The following is a 17,311-nucleotide window of genomic DNA, read 5'->3' as shown; positions in this document are numbered from 1 at the left end:
ATGATTTTGTCCTGGGATATATGATAAAGGTTGTTAATAGTGTTAAAAATTTTTTTTATATATATATATGAAGCAAAAAATTTTTTAAAAAAATGTAGTTTGGTCCAGACAAACATAACAAATTATTAAAAAAGGCTTTGTTGTTCAGTCCTGACAAAGCTAACATATTTTATAAAGAATCTAATCAAATTTTAAGATATGCTAGAAGTTTTCAGGAGAAAAGTTTGATGAATTAATCAAATTTTAACAAGGGTTTAAACAAAAAATTGTAGTTGCATTTGCATTTTAAAAAGTGTAGTGTTGACTGTAATTAACCGATAATTAATCAGTTTAGTCGAATCTCGTTTTAGGGGTTTGGCGAGGAAAAAATTTGATTAAACAAGAAAAATTATTGGTAGGGGGGTAGGGGGGTTTGCCATAAAAAAAATGTATTTTTTTTTAGTTAAATTTTAATTTATATGGTTAAATTTAGTATTATAGTTAATTTAGTTGTTGTAGAAAAAATATTAATATTTTTTTTAGTTTCGTGTGATGAGCACGGACGCGGAGTATTTTGTTTAAAAATTTGCATTAGATGTTTTTTTGAGAATTTTGTTAAAATTTTGTTAAAATTTATCGAAAATTGTATGGGAAATTTTAGGGTTGCGTTCGTGGTGTAAAATAATATGTCTACCAAGCATTAAGACAATAATACCATATAGAGAACTTGCGCGAAGTCCATTGCACTGTTAGTACAGACTAAAACCGTATTGGTAGGAGCACTTGAGATGAGGTCTGAAAGGAAAGAGAAATAAAAAATACCAGCCGCCAGGAAAACCAGTTATGCTATGAGTAAGGGTACGAGGGTAACTAACCCATTAACCAGAGGCCTTGGAAAAGGTGAGAAAGTGGTGATGGAGAGTAGGATGGTCCTGACCTAACAACCAGAGGCCTTGGAAAAGGTGAGAAAGTGGTGCAACCTCATGTTATGGACGTGAGACTAGGGAGGGGGGTCTTATACGCAGGGGTTGATGATTCTCACGTGAGAAGCTAGATTAAGAGATAACCATGTATAAAATACACTTCCGTGTTGAAGAGAATGATTGCAGGTAATGTCTGAATGTAAGATTATGGAGGGTAGTGATTGATGGATATCCATGAGGTTGTACAGTAATGCACGATATACATAAATATACTTAAGTCAGATATATAGGTTAATAGTACTTAAATAATAGTCGTATGGTAAATATATATATGCACGAATAAATAATATGTATTATGTAAAATTTATAGAAGATAGTATATATAGGATATTCATGGGGTAAATATATAATGCATAATTATACATATACGTATAATGTCTTATTTAAAGGATAATGTATATGTAATTTTTCATGGGGTAAATAGGTTAATGCACTATATACATAATAGTAAATAGATCATCGGACATAATTAGTTGGTAGCGGCGAATGGTGTAGGAAAAAGGTGGAGGTAGAAAGCCTCTGGTGACGGCAGGTGGCAGAAGCAGAAAAGCCGCTGGGAGCGGCAGGTGGTGGAGGCAAAAAAGCCGCTGGGAGCGGCAGGTGGTGGAGGCAAAAAAGCCGCTGGGAGCGGCAGGTGGTGGAGGCAAAAAAGCCGCTGGGAGCGGCAGGTGGTGGAGGCAAAAAAGCCGCTGGGAGCGGCAGGTGGTGGAGGCAAAAAAGCCGCTGGGAGCGGCAGGTGGTGGAGGCAAAAAAGCCGCTGGGAGCGGCAGGTGGTGGAGGCAAAAAAGCCGCTGGGAGCGGCAGGTGGTGGAGGCAAAAAAGCCGCTGGGAGCGGCAGGTGGTGGAGGCAAAAAAGCCGCTGGGAGCGGCAGGTGGTGGAGGCAAAAAAGCCGCTGGGAGCGGCAGGTGGCAGAAGATAGTTTAATAAAAATGCTAGTTTTGGGGGCTGGCGATGAGGGGTTTTGGCCTTCTCTTTTGATACCCTAGGAGGGAAGGTCTCATTTCTGGCTTACAAGACCAGTGCTTTAAATTTTAAGCTACTAGGACAATATTATCATTTAAGAAGTTTGTTTTCTGCTAGGGCTGATATTGGTATTAAGATAAGAAAAATAGTAAAGTATAGGATAGAAGCTAGTTGGCCAATAATAATGAATGGGTGTTCTACTGGTTGACCTCCAATTCATGTTAAGATAATAATGTCGGCAACTAAAAATCAAAATAGTAGTTGGGATAGTGGGCGATATGCTAAGGTACGTTGTTTTGAGAGGTGAATTATTGGTGCGATTAAAAGGATAAGAATAGAAAAGAGTAAGGCTAAGACGCCGCCTAGTTTGTTAGGAATTGAGCGGAGAATTGCGTAGGCAAAGAGGAAGTACCACTCTGGTTTAATATGTGGTGGGGTAACCAGTGGGTTTGCGGGGGAAAAGTTTTCAGGGTCACCTAAAAGATTAGGTACAAAAAGAGCAAGAAATAGTAGAATGGTAATAATTAGTATGGCACCTAATAGATCTTTGTAGGAGAAGTATGGGTGGAATGGGATTTTGTCTGTGTTAGAGTTTAACCCTGTTGGGTTATTTGATCCTGTTTCATGAAGAAAAAGTAGGTGAACTATGGAGGTGCCTATAATAAGGAAAGGTAGAAGGAAATGGAAAGTAAAAAATCGAGTTAGGGTTGCATTGTCTACTGCAAATCCGCCTCAAATTCATTCGACGAGGGAGGTTCCAATATAGGGGACTGCGGAGAGGAGATTAGTAATAACAGTGGCCCCTCAGAATGATATTTGTCCTCAAGGTAATACATATCCTATAAAAGCTGTGGCTATAACTAGAAGTAGAAGGAGGACTCCGATGTTTCAGGTTTCAATATAAATGTAAGAACCATAATATAGGCCTCGTCCAATGTGTAGATAAATGCAGATAAAAAATATGGAAGCACCATTGGCATGAAGATTGCGGATAAGTCATCCGTACTGGACGTCTCGGTGGATGTGAGCAACAGATGAAAATGCAGAAGAGATATCTGGGGTATAATGCATGGCTAGGAATAGGCCTGTAATAACTTGAATAATTAAACAGAGGCCTAACAGTGATCCAAAATTTCATCAAGCAGAGATATTAGATGGGGTTGGGAGGTCAATAAAGGAGGAGTTAATAATTTTAATGATGGGGTGGTGTTTTCGTGTATTAAGTGTCATTAAAAGTTTTTAATAGTTGAATACAACGGCGGTTTTTCGGGTCGCAGGTTTTGGTTATAGGCCAAATTAAAATAATGATATATTTGGTTGAGTTTCTTGTAGTTTGTTTGGTAATTAGTTTAATTGGGGTTGCTTCTAATCCATCTCCTTATTTTGGGGCGGGAAATTTGGTGGTTGGTGCTAGTTTAGGTTGTGGAATTTTAATTTTGTTAGGAAGTTCTTTTGTATCACTTGTATTATTATTAATTTATTTGGGTGGGATGTTGGTTGTTTTTGCTTATTCTGTTGCTTTGGCGTCGGATCCATTTCCTGAAATATGAGGTAAGGTTGGGGGGTATTTTGGTGGTTATGTTGTGTTGGTACTATTTTTAATTATAATATTTAGTGAAGGGGCTTTTATTAGTTTAGGGGTTAGTGGTGTGGATTCACAAGGTTTATCCGTTGTTCGTGTGGATTTAAGTGGTGTGTCATTATTATATTGTTTAGGTGGGTGGGGGTTATTGATTTGTGGATGGGCATTGTTGTTGGCACTATTTGTTGTGTTAGAGTTAACTCGTGGGTTAGTGCGGGGGGGTCTTCGTGCAGTTAGGTTCACATAATTGTAATAAAGCATGCTGAGGTAATAATAAAAATGGATAAATAAAATTTTATTAGGCCTTTTTGTGCTAGTGTGTTGGCTTTAATATTAGGAAGATTTAAAGAGACTAGTCCTTTAGGTCCTGATTTTTCTAATCAAAGGAGATCATTAATGTGAAGGGCTATGTTTTGTCCTATAAATAAAGAGGTTAGTGGGATAGTGCGGTGGAGGGTTGAGTTGAAGAAGCCCAGTTGGTTAGAGAATTCATGGTGTTTTGATCGTTTTGTGATTGTGAGTCAGGTTGTCTTTTTTGCAATTTGGAGGGCGAAAAGTGCTCCAAGAGTGGCAATAATAATAGCGGTTAATTTTATGGAGGTTGGTATTGTAGTTGGGGTGGGCTTCGTTGGTAGGAGGGTGGCTATGAGGATTAAACCTGCTACAAGGCTTCCAATGGCAAGACGGATAAGTGGATTAGAAAGGGTTGGAGGTGTATCATTTGTTGTTGATGTTATTGTTCGTGGTGTATTTATTTGAACATAGAAGGTTATTCGTATGGTATAAGTGGCGGTTAATATTGTTGCAAAGAGTGTAATTATAAGGGCTCAGGCGTTTAGGTGAGAGTTGTTTATGGTTTCAATAATTGTATCTTTTGAATAGAAGCCTGATAAGAAAGGGGTTCCTGTTAAGGCAAGATTACCAATTGTTAAACATGTGGCTGTGGTAGGTAGTATTTTTTGTATGCCTCCTATTTTTCGAATATCTTGTTCGTTGTTAAGATTATGAATAATTGCGCCAGAGCATAAAAATAATATAGCTTTAAAAAAGGCATGTGTTGAGATGTGAATAAAGGCAAGTTGTGGTTGGTTTAGTCCAATAGTTACTATTATAAGACCTAGTTGGCTAGAGGTTGAGAAGGCAATAATTTTTTTAATATCATTTTGTGTTAGGGCGCAGAGAGCTGTAAATAGTGTGGTGAGTGCTCCAAGGCAAAGGCAGACAGTTAGAGCTGTTTTATTATTTTGTAAAATTGGGTGCAGTCGGATTAGGAGGAAAATGCCAGCTACGACTATTGTGCTAGAGTGTAGTAGGGCTGAAACAGGTGTTGGACCTTCTATGGCAGCTGGAAGTCATGGGTGTAGTCCGAATTGTGCGGATTTACCTGCGGAGGCAAGAATAAGGCCAAAGAGAGGGAGGAGTGGGGGGTTTTTAGTTTCGATTGTTATTTCTTGAATGTTTCAGGTTGCTAAATGTATTGCGAGTCAGGCAAGGGCTAATATTAGTCCGATGTCTCCTACGCGGTTAAAAATAATGGCTTGGAGGGCTGCGGTGTTAGCGTCTGGGCGGGCGAACCATCAGCCGATTAATATGAAGGATATAATTCCTACGCTTTCTCAGCCAACGAATAGTTGGAATATATTATTGGCTGTAACGAGTGTTAATATAGCTAGTAAAAATACTAGGAGGTATTTAAAAAATCGAGTTATATGTGGGTCCTGTGATATGTATCAGTTGGCGAATTCAAGGATAGATCATGTGACGAAGAGACTAATTGGAATAAATGTTAGGGAGTATATGTCTAAGACAAGGTTAATATTAATATCTATGTTGGCAATGTTGGTTCATGCAAAGTTAGTTGTGGAGGCTTCTATGCCATAGTTTATAAAAATAGCTAGGGGGATAAGGCTAACTTTAAATGCTAGTTGTACAGCAGTTTTTGCGTAAAGTATGCCTCATCCTATTATTAGAGGAATAGGGTTTATGGTTGTGAGGATAGGGTGTGTTAAGATGAATAAGACTGTAAGCAGGGTTGAATGTAGGAGGAGATCGTGCATTTTTACTTCTACTTGGAGTTGCACCAAGATTTTTGGTACCTAAAACCAATGGATTGCTGCTTTCCTATAGAAGTAAGAGGTCTAAGAGTATTATTCTTAGTTATTTGAGTTAGCAGCTCTAATTGTTAATACACCTCTTGGTAAATAAGAAGTTGGGGCTTCTGTTTCTAGAGTCACAGTCTAGTGTTTTGGGTAAACTATATTTACAAGTAAATAGGCCTGAAATTAAGGCTGGTTTTATAATTAAAAGTCCTAAGGGTAATAAGTGTAAAATTAAATTGAGATGTTCTCGGGTGTGGGTGGGGGGAAGGAGTCGAAATTGTGTTGAGATACTTCCTCGTTGGGTTATTAAAAATATATAGAGGGAATAAGTAGCAGTAATAAGGGTTCCAATTCCAGTAATAATAATTGTTGGGGTAGATCAATTAAATAAGGTGGAGATAATAAATAGTTCTCCGAGTAAGTTAATTGTTGGGGGTATAGCTATGTTAGTTAAATTAATAAGTAGTCATCAGGTTGATATTAATGGGAAGGCTAATTGCAGGCCTCGTACAAGGAGGAGGGTTCGAGTGTGTGTTCGTTCATAATTAGTGTTTGCTAGGGCAAAAAGAGCTGATGATGTCAGGCCGTGTGCGATTATTAAGATTATAGCTCCGGTTAATCCTCATGGTGTTTGTACAATAATAGCAGCAGTTACGAGGCCTATGTGACTTACAGATGAGTAGGCGATAAGAGCTTTTAGGTCTGTTTGTCGTAGGCAGATAGAGCTAGTTATCAAAATACCTCAGAGGGCAAGGATTAAAATTGGAAATATTAGGTTTTGAGGGTGGGGGTTAAGTACAGGTGAGATGCGAATTAGGCCGTAGCCTCCTAGTTTAAGTAAAATGGCAGCTAGGACTATTGAGCCAGCGATTGGGGCTTCTACATGTGCTTTGGGAAGTCAGAGATGAAGGCCATACAGGGGCAATTTAACTAAGAAGGCTAAGAGGCAGGCAAGTCAGAGCATTGGGCTAGAATCTGTGGAGAGTAGTTCTGGTTGAGTTATAAATAGAAGTTCTATTGAGGTATGAAAATATTTATTGTTAAAATATAAGAGTACAATTAACAGAGGTAATGAGCTTGCTAGAGTGTAAAATAAAAAATAAAGGCCGGCGTTTATGCGTTCAGCTTGGTTTCCTCAGCGTGTAATAATAATTAAGGTGGGAATTAAAGTTGTTTCAAATAAAATATAAAATAAAATAACCTCTGAGGCAGCAAAAGTTATAATTAAGGTTGTTTGTAATGTTGTTAAAATTATTAGGAAAGTACGTTTTCGGTTTATGGGTTCAGTTTTTAAGTGGTTTTGGCTGGCTAAAATTATGAGTGGTAGTAATCAGCAGGAGAGGATAATTAAAGGGGCAGAGGTGGTATCAATGTTAAAGTATATGGTTGTGTTGGAGGTTTTTAGAAGCATTGGGTGATTAAATAATATAAGACTAAAAAGTGCTAATAGTATAGAATACACGGTTATGGTTGGGAATAGGGTGTTTGAGTTAAGTAAAAAGGCTGAAGGAATTAGAAAGGCAGTTGGGATAATAATTTTTAGCATTTTAGTAAACTTAAGGCTTTTATATGGTCGGTTCCATGTGTTCGAGAAGTAGCAACTAGGAGGGCAAGGCCGGTGCTGGCTTCGCAGGCTGATAGTGCTAAAAGTAAAATGGGTAGAATGGCAGTAGTCGGGGTGTTTGTAGAGGTTGTAAATGTTGCTATTATTAAAAAAAGAATAAGTATTATACCTTCGAGACAAATTAAAATGGATATAAAATGGGTTCGGTGAATAGACAAGCCTAGAAGACCAAGTAGAAATGCGATTTTTAATAGAAAAAGAATCATTGACATGTTAGGGGTTCTAATAGTGTTAGAATCTATTAAGTCGAAATTAATTGTCTTGGTTAGACTAACCCCTATACTCAGCTCAATCTAAACCGCCTTGAGATCATTCGTAAATTAGGCCAGCGGTTAGAAGAAAAATGATTGTTGAGGTTCATACTATTGTTATTGTGGGTTGTGAGAGGTTGACTGCCCATGGTGTTGGAAGTAGGAGAGCAATTTCTAGGTCAAAAAGGAGGAACAAAATAGCTACTAGAAAAAAACGGATGGAGAATGGAAGTCGTGCTGATCCCAGTGGGTCAAACCCGCATTCATAGGGGGAAAGTTTTTCTATGTCTGGTATTATTTGTGGTAATCAAAAGCTTACTAGTATTAAGATAAGGGAAATTAGTGTGGTAATTATTAATATTAGTACAATGTTCATTACTTTTTCCTAGGTTTTACTAGGGTTGGATGATTGGAAGTCATCTATATTAGCTATATTAAAAAAGTAAGAGCCTCATCAGTAGATTGATACATATAGGAATAGTCATACGACATCTACAAAATGTCAATATCAGGCGGCAGCTTCAAACCCGAAGTGGTGGTTTGTTGTAAAGTGAAATAAGGATTGTCGAATGAGGCAAATTATGAGGAATGTGGATCCAATAATTACATGAAGGCCGTGGAAGCCGGTGGCTACAAAGAAGGTTGCGCCATAAACACTATCTGAGATAGTAAATGATGTTTCGTGGTATTCGCTGGCTTGTAGAATTGTAAAGTAGATGCCTAGTAAGATTGTTAAGGATAGTGCTTGAATGGTATCAGTTCGTTTTCCTTCCATCAGAGCATGGTGGGCTCATGTTACTGTTACTCCTGAGGCTAGTAAGACAGCTGTATTTAGTAATGGGACTTCAAAGGCATTTAAAGGATTAACTCCTGTTGGTGGTCACTGTCCTCCAAGTTCAGGGGTAGGGGCTAGACTTGAGTGGTAGAAGGCTCAGAAAAATCCGGCAAAAAATAATACCTCTGAGGTAATAAATAAAATTATGCCGTATCGTAGGCCTTTTTGGACTGGTATTGTATGGTGTCCTTGATATGTACCCTCGCGAACAATATCTCGTCATCACTGCTGTATTGTTAAAAGTATAATAATGAAACCAAGATATATTAGGTTTGTATTGTTGAAGTGAAATCATGCTGCAAGGCCGGATGTTAATAAGAGGGCAGCGATGGCCCCTGTTAGAGGTCATGGGCTGGGGTCAACTATGTGGAATGGATGTGCTTGGTGAGTCATTAGATGTTTTCTTGTAGGTATAGTGTTAAAAGTAGTACGAAGACGTATGCTTGAATTAAAGCAACAGCTATTTCTAAGCAGGTTAATAAGATTAGTAAAATAAGAGTAATTGATGCGGTTAAAGTTATAGAATTTATAAGGGCTAAGACTGCTGTTGAGGTAAGTTGAATTAATAAGTGTCCGGCTGTTAGGTTGGCTGTTAGGCGTACGCCCAGTGCGATTGGACGAATAAGTAAGCTAGCTGTTTCAATTATTACTAACATAGGAATAAGTAGTGTTGGTGTACCTTCTGGGAGAAGGTGGCCCAGTGAAGCGGTTGGTTGGTTTCGTAGACCAATTAAGACTGTTATTAATCAGGTTGGGATGGCAAGAGCTATATTTATTGAAAGTTGGGTGGTTGGGGTAAAAGTATAAGGTAATAATCCTAGGGTATTAAGTAGTGTAAGTATTAGTAGGAGTGCTATAAAAGTACTTGCTCATTTATGTCCTGCAATACTAATGGGTAATATTATTTGTTTTGTGGCATTAATGATGAGTGAGGATTGAATGGTTGAGTAACGATTTTGAATAAGTCGGTTGGTAGAAAATCAAATGGTTGGTGAAAAAAATAAAGCTGGAATAATTAATGGGATTCCTAGTAAATTAGGAATAGCAAACTGATCAAAGAAGCTTAGGGTCATGGTCAGGTTCAGTAGAAGTTATTTGGTTGTTTTTTATGTTGTGGGTTTAAGAAATAGGAGTTAGTGTTAATAATTTTTGAAAAAAATATAATAAGGGTAATTCATACTAGGACAAATATTATAAATCAAGGGGCAGGGTTGAGTTGTGGCATATCACTAAGGGAAGTTATTTCCCTCTCTAGCTTAAAAGGCTAGTGCTGTAGGTTAGCTTCTTAGTGATGAAGAAATTATTATTTTAGATCATGTCTCAAAGTGTTTTAGGGGTGTAGATTCTACAACGATAGGTATAAAGCTATGGTTTGATCCACAAATCTCTGAGCATTGACCATAAAATAGGCCGGGGTAGGAGGTAATTAGGGTGGTTTGGTTCAATCGACCTGGGACTGCATCAGTTTTAATACCAAGTGCTGGAATAGCTCATGAATGCAGGACATCTTCTGCTGAAATTAAAATTCGAATTGGAGATTCTATTGGGATTACAACTCGGTGGTCTACTTCTAATAGGCGGAAATTTCCTGGATTAAGATCACATGTTGGAACTATATAAGAGTCAAATAGCAGACTTTCGTAGTCTGTATATTCATAGCTTCAGTATCATTGGTGGCCAATTGCTTTGATGGTTAGATGGGGGTTATTAATCTCGTCTATTAAATAAAGAATTTGGAGGGATGGAAGTGCAATTAAAATAAGAATAATTGCAGGGAGGATGGTTCAAATTATTTCAACTTCTTGGGCGTCTATTGTATTGGTGTGTGTAAGTTTTGTTGATAATATTAAGCTAATAATATATAGTACTAGGGCACTAATTAGAAAAACGATTATTAATGCATGATCGTGAAAATGAAGCAGTTCTTCTATAATGGGGGAGGCTGCATTTTGGAAGCCTAACTGTGCTGGGTGTGCCACTAAGGTTCACAGGTCTAGTGGCCTGTAATTTAGCACTGACAGAGCTATGTAATTATTTTACTAGAACCTTATAAGGGGAGAAACATAAGAGGATGTGTGACTGGCTTGAAACTGGTTAGAGGTGGTTCAAGTCCCCCCTCCCTTGAGGTTTGTACATAAGTTGATTCTTCGTATGTATGATATGGAGGAGGACAGCCGTGAAGTCACTCTAGGTTTGTGTTTATTAATTCAAGAGTAAGAACTTCACGTTTAGCTGCTAGGGCTTCTCAAATAATAAATATTATTATAATTACAGCTGTGAGGGAAATCAGGGAGCCAATTGATGAAATAGTGTTTCAAAGAGTGTAGGCATCTGGGTAGTCAGAGTACCGTCGAGGCATGCCTGCTAATCCAAGAAAATGTTGTGGAAAAAATGTTATGTTAACTCCAGTAAATATTACGCCAAATTGAACTTTTGTTCATGAAGAGTGTAAAGTGTAGCCCGTAAAGAGGGGAAATCAGTGAACAAATCCGCCTATAATTGCAAATACAGCGCCTATCGATAGAACATAGTGGAAATGAGCAACTACGTAGTAAGTATCATGAAGGACAATATCTAATGAGGAGTTAGCTAGGATAATGCCTGTGAGACCTCCTACTGTAAATAAAAAAATAAATCCTAAAGCTCATAGTATGGCGGCGTCTCATTTAATTGTTCCACCATGGAGCGTTGCAAGTCAGCTAAAGACTTTTACCCCAGTAGGGATAGCAATAATTATTGTAGCTGAGGTGAAGTAAGCTCGAGTGTCAACATCTATTCCCACTGTAAATATGTGATGGGCTCATACAATAAAGCCTAAAAAGCCGATTGATATTATAGCCCACACTATTCCCATATAACCGAAGGGTTCTTTTTTGCCTGCATAATATGTGACAATGTGAGAAATTATACCAAAACCTGGGAGAATAAGAATATACACTTCTGGGTGGCCAAAGAATCAAAATAAATGTTGGTAAAGAATTGGATCCCCTCCGCCAGCTGGGTCAAAAAAGGATGTATTTAAGTTTCGATCTGTTAGCAGTATAGTAATGCCAGCAGCTAAAACAGGAAGAGAAAGAAGAAGAAGTACTGCTGTAATTAGAACAGATCATACAAACAGAGGCGTTTGATATTGCGTTATGTTGGGGGGTTTTATATTAATGCAGGTAGTAATAAAGTTAATTGCACCTAGAATAGAGGAAACTCCGGCTAAATGAAGTGAAAAGATCGTTAGATCTACTGAGGCTCCTGCATGGGCTATGTTTCCAGCTAATGGTGGGTAGACAGTTCAGCCAGTACCAGCGCCTGCTTCGATGCCTGAAGATGAAAGAAGTAATAATAAAGATGGTGGTAATAATCAGAAGCTTATGTTATTTATACGTGGAAATGCCATATCAGGGGCACCAATTATTAGGGGGATTAATCAGTTTCCGAAGCCCCCAATTATAACAGGTATTACTAAAAAGAAAATTATAACAAAAGCATGTGCTGTAACAATAACATTATAAACCTGATCATCACCAAGAAGAGTTCCGGGTTGACTAAGTTCTGTTCGGATTAGAAGACTAAGGGCTGTGCCGACTATTCCAGCTCAGGCACCAAATAATAGATATAAGGTACCGATGTCTTTGTGATTGGTTGAAAACAGTCAACGAACTAATGACACAGGTAGAATGGCCGAATAATTAGGTGGGGGGCTGTAAACCCCCTTATGGAGGTTTAAATCCTCTTTTTACCAACAGCTCCGAGGTGTTACTTCCACGCCAAAATGCAAATTTGGAGAAGCACCCTATAAGTGCCGGGGCTTCCCCCGTTTTTTTTTCAAACGGGGGAAGTAGATATAGGTGGAGGGTGAAAGGATGGAAGCCCGCTGGGTTGGGTTTTTAGCTGTTAACTAAAGTTTTGCAGGATCGAGGCCTGTCCATCTAGTTTAGGCCTTAGCTTAATTAAAGTGTTTGGGTTGCATTCAGAAGATGTATAGTAAAATTATACAGGTCTTAATCAGAAGCTAGGGGTTGTGACCCTATTAGAGGCTTTGAAGGCTTCTGGTTTAGATTTAACCTAAGCTTCTAATAGATTAGTGGTGTGATTGGGATTAATAGAAGCGTAGTAATAATTATAGGGGCTGGGTTAACTGGTTTGGTGGGTTTATATCGTCATTTTATTGGGCTGTTGGATGTATTTGGGGAAATGGTCAGAGTTGAGACATAAGTTAGACGTATATAAAATATTAGGCTTAATAAAGAAGATAGGGCTAGGATGGTTGCTAATGGTAGGAGAAGGTTGGTGGTTAATTCTTTTAAAATAAGTCATTTGGGAATAAAGCCGGTTAGTGGTGGTAGTCCTCCTAGTGCTATGAGTGTAATTATTATAATTGAAGAAAGTGTTGGGGAAGTTGCTCATATTATTCCTAGATCTTTGGTGGTTTTGGTTGTTGAGGTAATAAGAATAATAAATATGGAGGTTGTTATTAGTAAATAAATAATTAAAGTTAAAATAAGGAGTTTTTGGGAAATAAGTGAAATGGAGATTATTCATCCTAGATGTCCGATTGATGAAAATGCTATAATTTTTCGTAGTTGAGTTTGATTAAGTCCAGATCAGCCTCCAATTAATGTGGAGGAAATGGCTAATAATGATAGGAGTATTATTTGGAATTGATTGGAGGTTAAATAGAGCAGTGCTATTGGTGGTAGTTTTTGTCATGTTGCAATAATTAAGGCTGTTATTATATCAGTGCCTTGTATGACTTCTGGTAGTCAGAAGTGCATGGGAGCTAGGCCTAGTTTTATGGCCAGAGCAATTAATAATATGGTAGGGGTTGGTTGTGTTGTAAGTTGAGTAATATCTCAGGTTCCTGTGTTTCATGCATTAATAATACTTGAAAATAAAATGATAGATGAGGCAGTTGCTTGAATAATAAAATATTTTGTTGCGGCTTCGGTAGCTCGTGGGTGGTGGTGTTTAGCTAGGATTGGGATGATGGCAAGGGTGTTTAGTTCTAAACCAATTCAGGCTAAGAACCAATGATAACTGGCGGCTGTAATAATAGCTCCAAGAGCTAAGTTGCAGATTAGGATAGATATGATGTAGGGGTTCATTAGTAAAGGAAGGGTTTGACCAACATTTTTGGGGTATGGGCCCAAGAGCTTTATTAGCTGACTTTACTAGGGGGTAGTATAGTGGTAGTACGAAGAGTTTTGGAGTCTTAAGTGTGGGTTCGAATCCCATTCTTCTAGAGGAGGTGAGGGGTTAGTAAGTCCCTGTGGTTTACTCTATCAAAGTAACCCCTAAATCTCGGGCACACGTCCTGTAAAATTAAGTTAATGGTGGAATACCGGCTAGTGAAATTGGAATGGAAATATATCATAAATAAAGTGCTAGAGTTGCAGGGAGGAATTGTTTTCATAGGAGGTGTATTAGTTGATCATAGCGAAATCGTGGGTAAGAGGCTCGGGTTCATAAGAATCCAATGGTTAGTAGAGTAGTTTTTGTTATTAAGTTAATTGTAAAAAGTTCTGTTTGTAAACTGAGGGTTGGGCTAAAGAATAAAATGCATGATAGTGTGTTTATTATTAGGATATTTATATATTCAGCCAGGAAAAAAAGTGCAAATGGGCCTGCTGCATACTCTACATTGAACCCTGAAACAAGTTCGGATTCTCCTTCTGTTAAGTCGAATGGTGCTCGGTTTGTTTCTGCTAGGGTTGAAACATATCATATTATGGCTAAGGGTCATGTGGGTAAAATCAGTCATATATGTTCTTGTGTAATGATGAGGGTAGGCATTGTAAAGGCGCCGGTTAATATAATAACAGAGAGTAAAATAATGCCTAGAGTAACTTCGTAGGAAATTGTTTGTGCGATAGCTCGAAGGGCTCCTATTAGGGCATATTTTGAGTTGGATGCTCATCCGGACCATAAAATTGTATAGACTATTATACTTGAAAGGGCAAGGAGAAATAGGAGGCCTAGATTTATGTCTGCTAAGGGGTGGGGTATAGGTATAGGAGTTCATATTATAAGGGCTAGCAAGAGGGCTAGAGTTGGGGCTAAAATAAAAAGTATTGGGGATGCATGTGTTGGGCGAATTGGTTCTTTAACAAATAGTTTAATTCCATCAGCAACTGGTTGTAAAATTCCGAAGGGTCCAACTATGTTTGGGCCTTTTCGGAGTTGTATGTAGCCTAGAATTTTTCGTTCAAGCAGTGTTAAAAATGCTACAGCAATAAGGATGGGGATAATGTATGAGATTGGGTTAATAATATATAATATAAAATTCTGCATTATTAAGAAGGGAATTTGCTTCCCTGTAGAAAGATTTTAGGTCTTTTGCATTGCTTGACTCTGCCACCTTAATTAATCTTATTTTGATTGGGTGAGGTTGGCATATTGTCTACTTTAGTAAGAGTCAGTAGGTTTTTATTAGGACGCCTATTTAACATGGGTCCCACTATTCTGGTCCTTTCGTACTGAAAATAGTGCTTCATAGATAGAAACCGACCTGGATTTCTCCGGTCTGAACTCAGATCACGTAGGACTTTTATCGTTGAACAAACGAACCTTTTATAGCGGCTGCACTATAGGGGTGTCCTGATCCAACATCGAGGTCGTAAACCCTCTTGTCGATAGGGACTCTAGAAGAGGATGGCGCTGTTATCCCTGGGGTAACTTGGTTCATTGGTCAGACAAACAAATGTTGCTGGGTCTAAAAATTATTTTTGATATGTTAATCTTAATAAATAAATTGATTTTTGGAGGGTTTTTTTTACTCCAAAGTCGCCCCAACTAAAAATCCAAGAGCCATACTCAGTGGTTTTGGTTTTGAAGCTCCACAGGGTCTTCTCGTCTTATGTGTTTATTCCAGCTTTTGTACTGGAGGATCAATTTCATTGGCTAGTCCGTAAGAGACAGTTTTGTCCTCATTTAGCCGTTCATTCTAGTCCCTATTTAGGGGACAAGTGATTATGCTACCTTTGCACGGTTAGGATACCGCGGCCGTTTAAAGAGTCACTGGGCAGGCGGGACCTTTAATACTTGTAAAGCTAAAGGCTATGTTTTTGGTAAACAGTTGGGACAAATTTTTGCCGAGTTCCTTTTACGGCTTTTTGCCTTTCTTTTATGCATGCCTGTGTTGGGTTAACAAGTTTTGGATGACTTTTTCTAGGATAAATATGTGGTCATGTAATATTGTTAATTATCAGTAGTTTTTCTATTCTGATTTAAGGAGATGCAGAGAGAAATTAGTGTTTCTTATTACTAATTTTAGCATTGGTGTTTCTATAATATATAGAATAGCTCGGAGTATATCAGGAGGTTAATTTGGGCTGTTGAGATTATTTTGGTCATATGCTATAACGCGATTTATGGTGGCTGCTTTGAAGCCTACTTGTATTAAGAGGGTGGGTTTCTCTCAGTTCGGGCTGTATTCCGGTTCAATGGGGCTGTACCCCCATTGATTTTCTTTAGGCAAAAGTAGTGAATTAGGGGTGTTGGTTCGTGTTTGCCTAAAGTTGAACTTAAATTCTTTTATTGAGCAGCCAGCTATCACCAAGCTCGATTGGCTTTTTGCCTCTATTTTCAGGTCTTCCCACTCTTTTGCTACAGGGACGGGTGTGCTCTAAGTTAATAGCTGCCTAAAAATAGCTCGTTTGGTTTCGGGGGGGCAGGCTAAAGGTTCGCTTTGTCTGAAGGGGTTTTGCTAAACCATGATGCAGGAGGTACAGGGGTTGGTCTTTGCTGTTTTATGCTTAAAATTTTTCATTATTCTTTCATTGTTCCCTTACGGTACTTATAAGGCCAATGGTGGGTTTTAATCTCATTTACTGGCCGTAAAAAATGTTTTGGTTATGGGGTGGTTTGGGGCTTTGTGGGTTTTTTTGGCTGAGGTTGTTGGGCTCAAAAAGGTCGTGGGTTGAATCGGCATCTCCCAGTTGTAAGCTGGGTGCTTTATATAAGCTACTCTTTGTTAGTCCAAGCACACCTTCCGGTACGCTTACCATGTTACGACTTGCCTCCTCTAGTCTAAATGATCTTTGTTTATGAAAGTTGTTTTGTTTTGTTGAGGAGGGTGACGGGCGGTGTGTACGCGTCCCAGAGCGTTGTTAAAACAGACACTCTTATCTGTTTTACTACTAAATTCGCCTTCATGCAGTGTTTCATAGTGCAATTCGTGTTTTTTATTATAAAAAATGTAGCCAATCTCTTCCTCAACATCTGCTACACCTTGACCTGACGTATTAGCGTTAAGGCTATTGTGTCTACTATTAGGCCTTCATAGGGTAAACTGTCGACGGCGGTATATAGGCTGAAATATTTGCTAGTTGAGGTTGGGTGGAGCGGGGAATATCGATTATAGGACAGGCTCCTCTAGGTCGATATGGGACACCGTCAAGTCCTTTGAGTTTTAAGTTTTTCACTCGTAGTTCTCTGGCGGAAAGTATTGTATTAGTAACTATCAATGTTCAGGGCTTAGCATAGTAGGGTATCTAATCCTAGTTTGTTTCTAAGCTTTCGTGTGGTCAAGAATATAATATTAAGAATATCTGTATTGGCATTCTCCGTTGTCTTAGTGTTTTACAACTGGACTAGGAATTTTGATATTAAAAATATTATTAATCTCTAGTCACATTTTACGCCGATTTGTCGTTATTTTGGGCCTTTCGTATAACCGCGGTGGCTGGCACGAAATTGACCAGCCCTAAGTTATCATAGTTGGGTCAAGTTTTCACTTATGGCCCAATGTTTATTACTGCTGGTGAGCCCGTGGGGGTGTGGCGAGGCTAGGCGTTATGGGCTTGCTATAGTGCCTGATGCCTGCTCCATTTTGTCTTTTAAGGGGTTTTGGGCATTTTCACTGGATTGTTGAGGCTTGCATGTATAATCTTGATAAAAAATAACGGTAAGCCCAGGACCAAAGCTATTGTTTGTGGAGGTTTTTCTGTTCCTCATCTCGGCTTCTTCAGTGCCGTGCTTTAAAAAATAAGCTACAATAAC

General features: G+C 38.5%; 13 protein-coding genes and 24 non-coding genes across 37 annotated transcripts, besides 1 other annotated feature; 9 read left to right on the top strand and 28 right to left on the bottom strand. All coding sequences in view use genetic code 2, as the record gives it.

The window, feature by feature from the left end:
* Window positions 1–1,872: a D loop (control region).
* On the top strand, window positions 1,873–1,941 carry KEG89_t22. The gene has a single exon. It is a non-coding gene; the product is annotated as a tRNA-Pro (tRNA).
* Window positions 1,942–2,009, bottom strand: KEG89_t21. The gene has a single exon. It is a non-coding gene; the product is annotated as a tRNA-Thr (tRNA).
* A 4-nt stretch (window positions 2,010–2,013) lies between these two features.
* CYTB (cytochrome b) lies at window positions 2,014–3,156 on the bottom strand. Its single transcript has one exon. It carries the CDS (start codon window positions 3,154–3,156, stop codon window positions 2,014–2,016), a length of 1,143 nt encoding a protein of 380 aa, YP_002332283.1.
* Window positions 3,157–3,161: 5 nt separating this feature from the next.
* KEG89_t20 lies at window positions 3,162–3,230 on the top strand. Its single transcript has one exon. It is a non-coding gene; the product is annotated as a tRNA-Glu (tRNA).
* On the top strand, window positions 3,231–3,746 carry ND6 (NADH dehydrogenase subunit 6). Its single transcript has one exon. The coding sequence runs from the start codon at window positions 3,231–3,233 to the stop codon at window positions 3,744–3,746; it is 516 nt and encodes a 171-aa protein (YP_002332282.1).
* Window positions 3,742–5,565, bottom strand: ND5 (NADH dehydrogenase subunit 5). Its single transcript has one exon. It carries the CDS (start codon window positions 5,563–5,565, stop codon window positions 3,742–3,744), a length of 1,824 nt encoding a protein of 607 aa, YP_002332281.1.
* A 3-nt stretch (window positions 5,566–5,568) lies between these two features.
* KEG89_t19 lies at window positions 5,569–5,639 on the bottom strand. The gene has a single exon. It is a non-coding gene; the product is annotated as a tRNA-Leu (tRNA).
* On the bottom strand, window positions 5,639–5,702 carry KEG89_t18. The gene has a single exon. It is a non-coding gene; the product is annotated as a tRNA-Ser (tRNA).
* Window positions 5,703–5,704: 2 nt separating this feature from the next.
* KEG89_t17 lies at window positions 5,705–5,772 on the bottom strand. The gene has a single exon. It is a non-coding gene; the product is annotated as a tRNA-His (tRNA).
* On the bottom strand, window positions 5,773–7,153 carry ND4 (NADH dehydrogenase subunit 4). Its single transcript has one exon. A coding segment is annotated over exon 1 (1,381 nt).
* On the bottom strand, window positions 7,147–7,443 carry ND4L (NADH dehydrogenase subunit 4L). Its single transcript has one exon. It carries the CDS (start codon window positions 7,441–7,443, stop codon window positions 7,147–7,149), a length of 297 nt encoding a protein of 98 aa, YP_002332279.1.
* A 1-nt stretch (window position 7,444) lies between these two features.
* Window positions 7,445–7,511, bottom strand: KEG89_t16. The gene has a single exon. It is a non-coding gene; the product is annotated as a tRNA-Arg (tRNA).
* On the bottom strand, window positions 7,512–7,858 carry ND3 (NADH dehydrogenase subunit 3). The gene has a single exon. A coding segment is annotated over exon 1 (347 nt).
* KEG89_t15 lies at window positions 7,859–7,926 on the bottom strand. The gene has a single exon. It is a non-coding gene; the product is annotated as a tRNA-Gly (tRNA).
* On the bottom strand, window positions 7,927–8,710 carry COX3 (cytochrome c oxidase subunit III). Its single transcript has one exon. A coding segment is annotated over exon 1 (784 nt).
* ATP6 (ATP synthase F0 subunit 6) lies at window positions 8,710–9,390 on the bottom strand. Its single transcript has one exon. It carries the CDS (start codon window positions 9,388–9,390, stop codon window positions 8,710–8,712), a length of 681 nt encoding a protein of 226 aa, YP_002332276.1.
* Window positions 9,381–9,542, bottom strand: ATP8 (ATP synthase F0 subunit 8). The gene has a single exon. The coding sequence runs from the start codon at window positions 9,540–9,542 to the stop codon at window positions 9,381–9,383; it is 162 nt and encodes a 53-aa protein (YP_002332275.1).
* A 1-nt stretch (window position 9,543) lies between these two features.
* KEG89_t14 lies at window positions 9,544–9,608 on the bottom strand. The gene has a single exon. It is a non-coding gene; the product is annotated as a tRNA-Lys (tRNA).
* Window positions 9,609–10,296, bottom strand: COX2 (cytochrome c oxidase subunit II). Its single transcript has one exon. A coding segment is annotated over exon 1 (688 nt).
* On the bottom strand, window positions 10,297–10,366 carry KEG89_t13. The gene has a single exon. It is a non-coding gene; the product is annotated as a tRNA-Asp (tRNA).
* Window positions 10,367–10,368: 2 nt separating this feature from the next.
* Window positions 10,369–10,441, top strand: KEG89_t12. The gene has a single exon. It is a non-coding gene; the product is annotated as a tRNA-Ser (tRNA).
* On the bottom strand, window positions 10,437–11,981 carry COX1 (cytochrome c oxidase subunit I). Its single transcript has one exon. The coding sequence runs from the start codon at window positions 11,979–11,981 to the stop codon at window positions 10,437–10,439; it is 1,545 nt and encodes a 514-aa protein (YP_002332273.1).
* A 1-nt stretch (window position 11,982) lies between these two features.
* Window positions 11,983–12,053, top strand: KEG89_t11. The gene has a single exon. It is a non-coding gene; the product is annotated as a tRNA-Tyr (tRNA).
* Window positions 12,054–12,055: 2 nt separating this feature from the next.
* On the top strand, window positions 12,056–12,122 carry KEG89_t10. Its single transcript has one exon. It is a non-coding gene; the product is annotated as a tRNA-Cys (tRNA).
* A 49-nt stretch (window positions 12,123–12,171) lies between these two features.
* On the top strand, window positions 12,172–12,244 carry KEG89_t09. The gene has a single exon. It is a non-coding gene; the product is annotated as a tRNA-Asn (tRNA).
* A 2-nt stretch (window positions 12,245–12,246) lies between these two features.
* Window positions 12,247–12,315, top strand: KEG89_t08. The gene has a single exon. It is a non-coding gene; the product is annotated as a tRNA-Ala (tRNA).
* A 2-nt stretch (window positions 12,316–12,317) lies between these two features.
* KEG89_t07 lies at window positions 12,318–12,386 on the bottom strand. Its single transcript has one exon. It is a non-coding gene; the product is annotated as a tRNA-Trp (tRNA).
* On the bottom strand, window positions 12,387–13,416 carry ND2 (NADH dehydrogenase subunit 2). The gene has a single exon. A coding segment is annotated over exon 1 (1,030 nt).
* KEG89_t06 lies at window positions 13,417–13,484 on the bottom strand. Its single transcript has one exon. It is a non-coding gene; the product is annotated as a tRNA-Met (tRNA).
* On the top strand, window positions 13,484–13,554 carry KEG89_t05. Its single transcript has one exon. It is a non-coding gene; the product is annotated as a tRNA-Gln (tRNA).
* Window positions 13,555–13,626, bottom strand: KEG89_t04. The gene has a single exon. It is a non-coding gene; the product is annotated as a tRNA-Ile (tRNA).
* Window positions 13,627–13,633: 7 nt separating this feature from the next.
* Window positions 13,634–14,602, bottom strand: ND1 (NADH dehydrogenase subunit 1). Its single transcript has one exon. The coding sequence runs from the start codon at window positions 14,600–14,602 to the stop codon at window positions 13,634–13,636; it is 969 nt and encodes a 322-aa protein (YP_002332271.1).
* On the bottom strand, window positions 14,603–14,675 carry KEG89_t03. Its single transcript has one exon. It is a non-coding gene; the product is annotated as a tRNA-Leu (tRNA).
* Window positions 14,676–16,213, bottom strand: KEG89_r01. Its single transcript has one exon. It is a non-coding gene; the product is annotated as a l-rRNA (ribosomal RNA).
* On the bottom strand, window positions 16,214–16,283 carry KEG89_t02. The gene has a single exon. It is a non-coding gene; the product is annotated as a tRNA-Val (tRNA).
* Window positions 16,284–17,238, bottom strand: KEG89_r02. The gene has a single exon. It is a non-coding gene; the product is annotated as a s-rRNA (ribosomal RNA).
* On the bottom strand, window positions 17,239–17,311 carry KEG89_t01. Its single transcript has one exon. It is a non-coding gene; the product is annotated as a tRNA-Phe (tRNA).

Source organism: Podarcis muralis, mitochondrion (genome assembly GCF_964188315.1).
Source record: "Podarcis muralis mitochondrion, complete genome".
Taxonomy (NCBI): Eukaryota; Metazoa; Chordata; class Lepidosauria; order Squamata; family Lacertidae; genus Podarcis; species Podarcis muralis.
The sequence above is the reverse complement of the archived record's forward strand: the minus strand, read 5'-3'. Positions and strand labels throughout refer to the sequence as shown.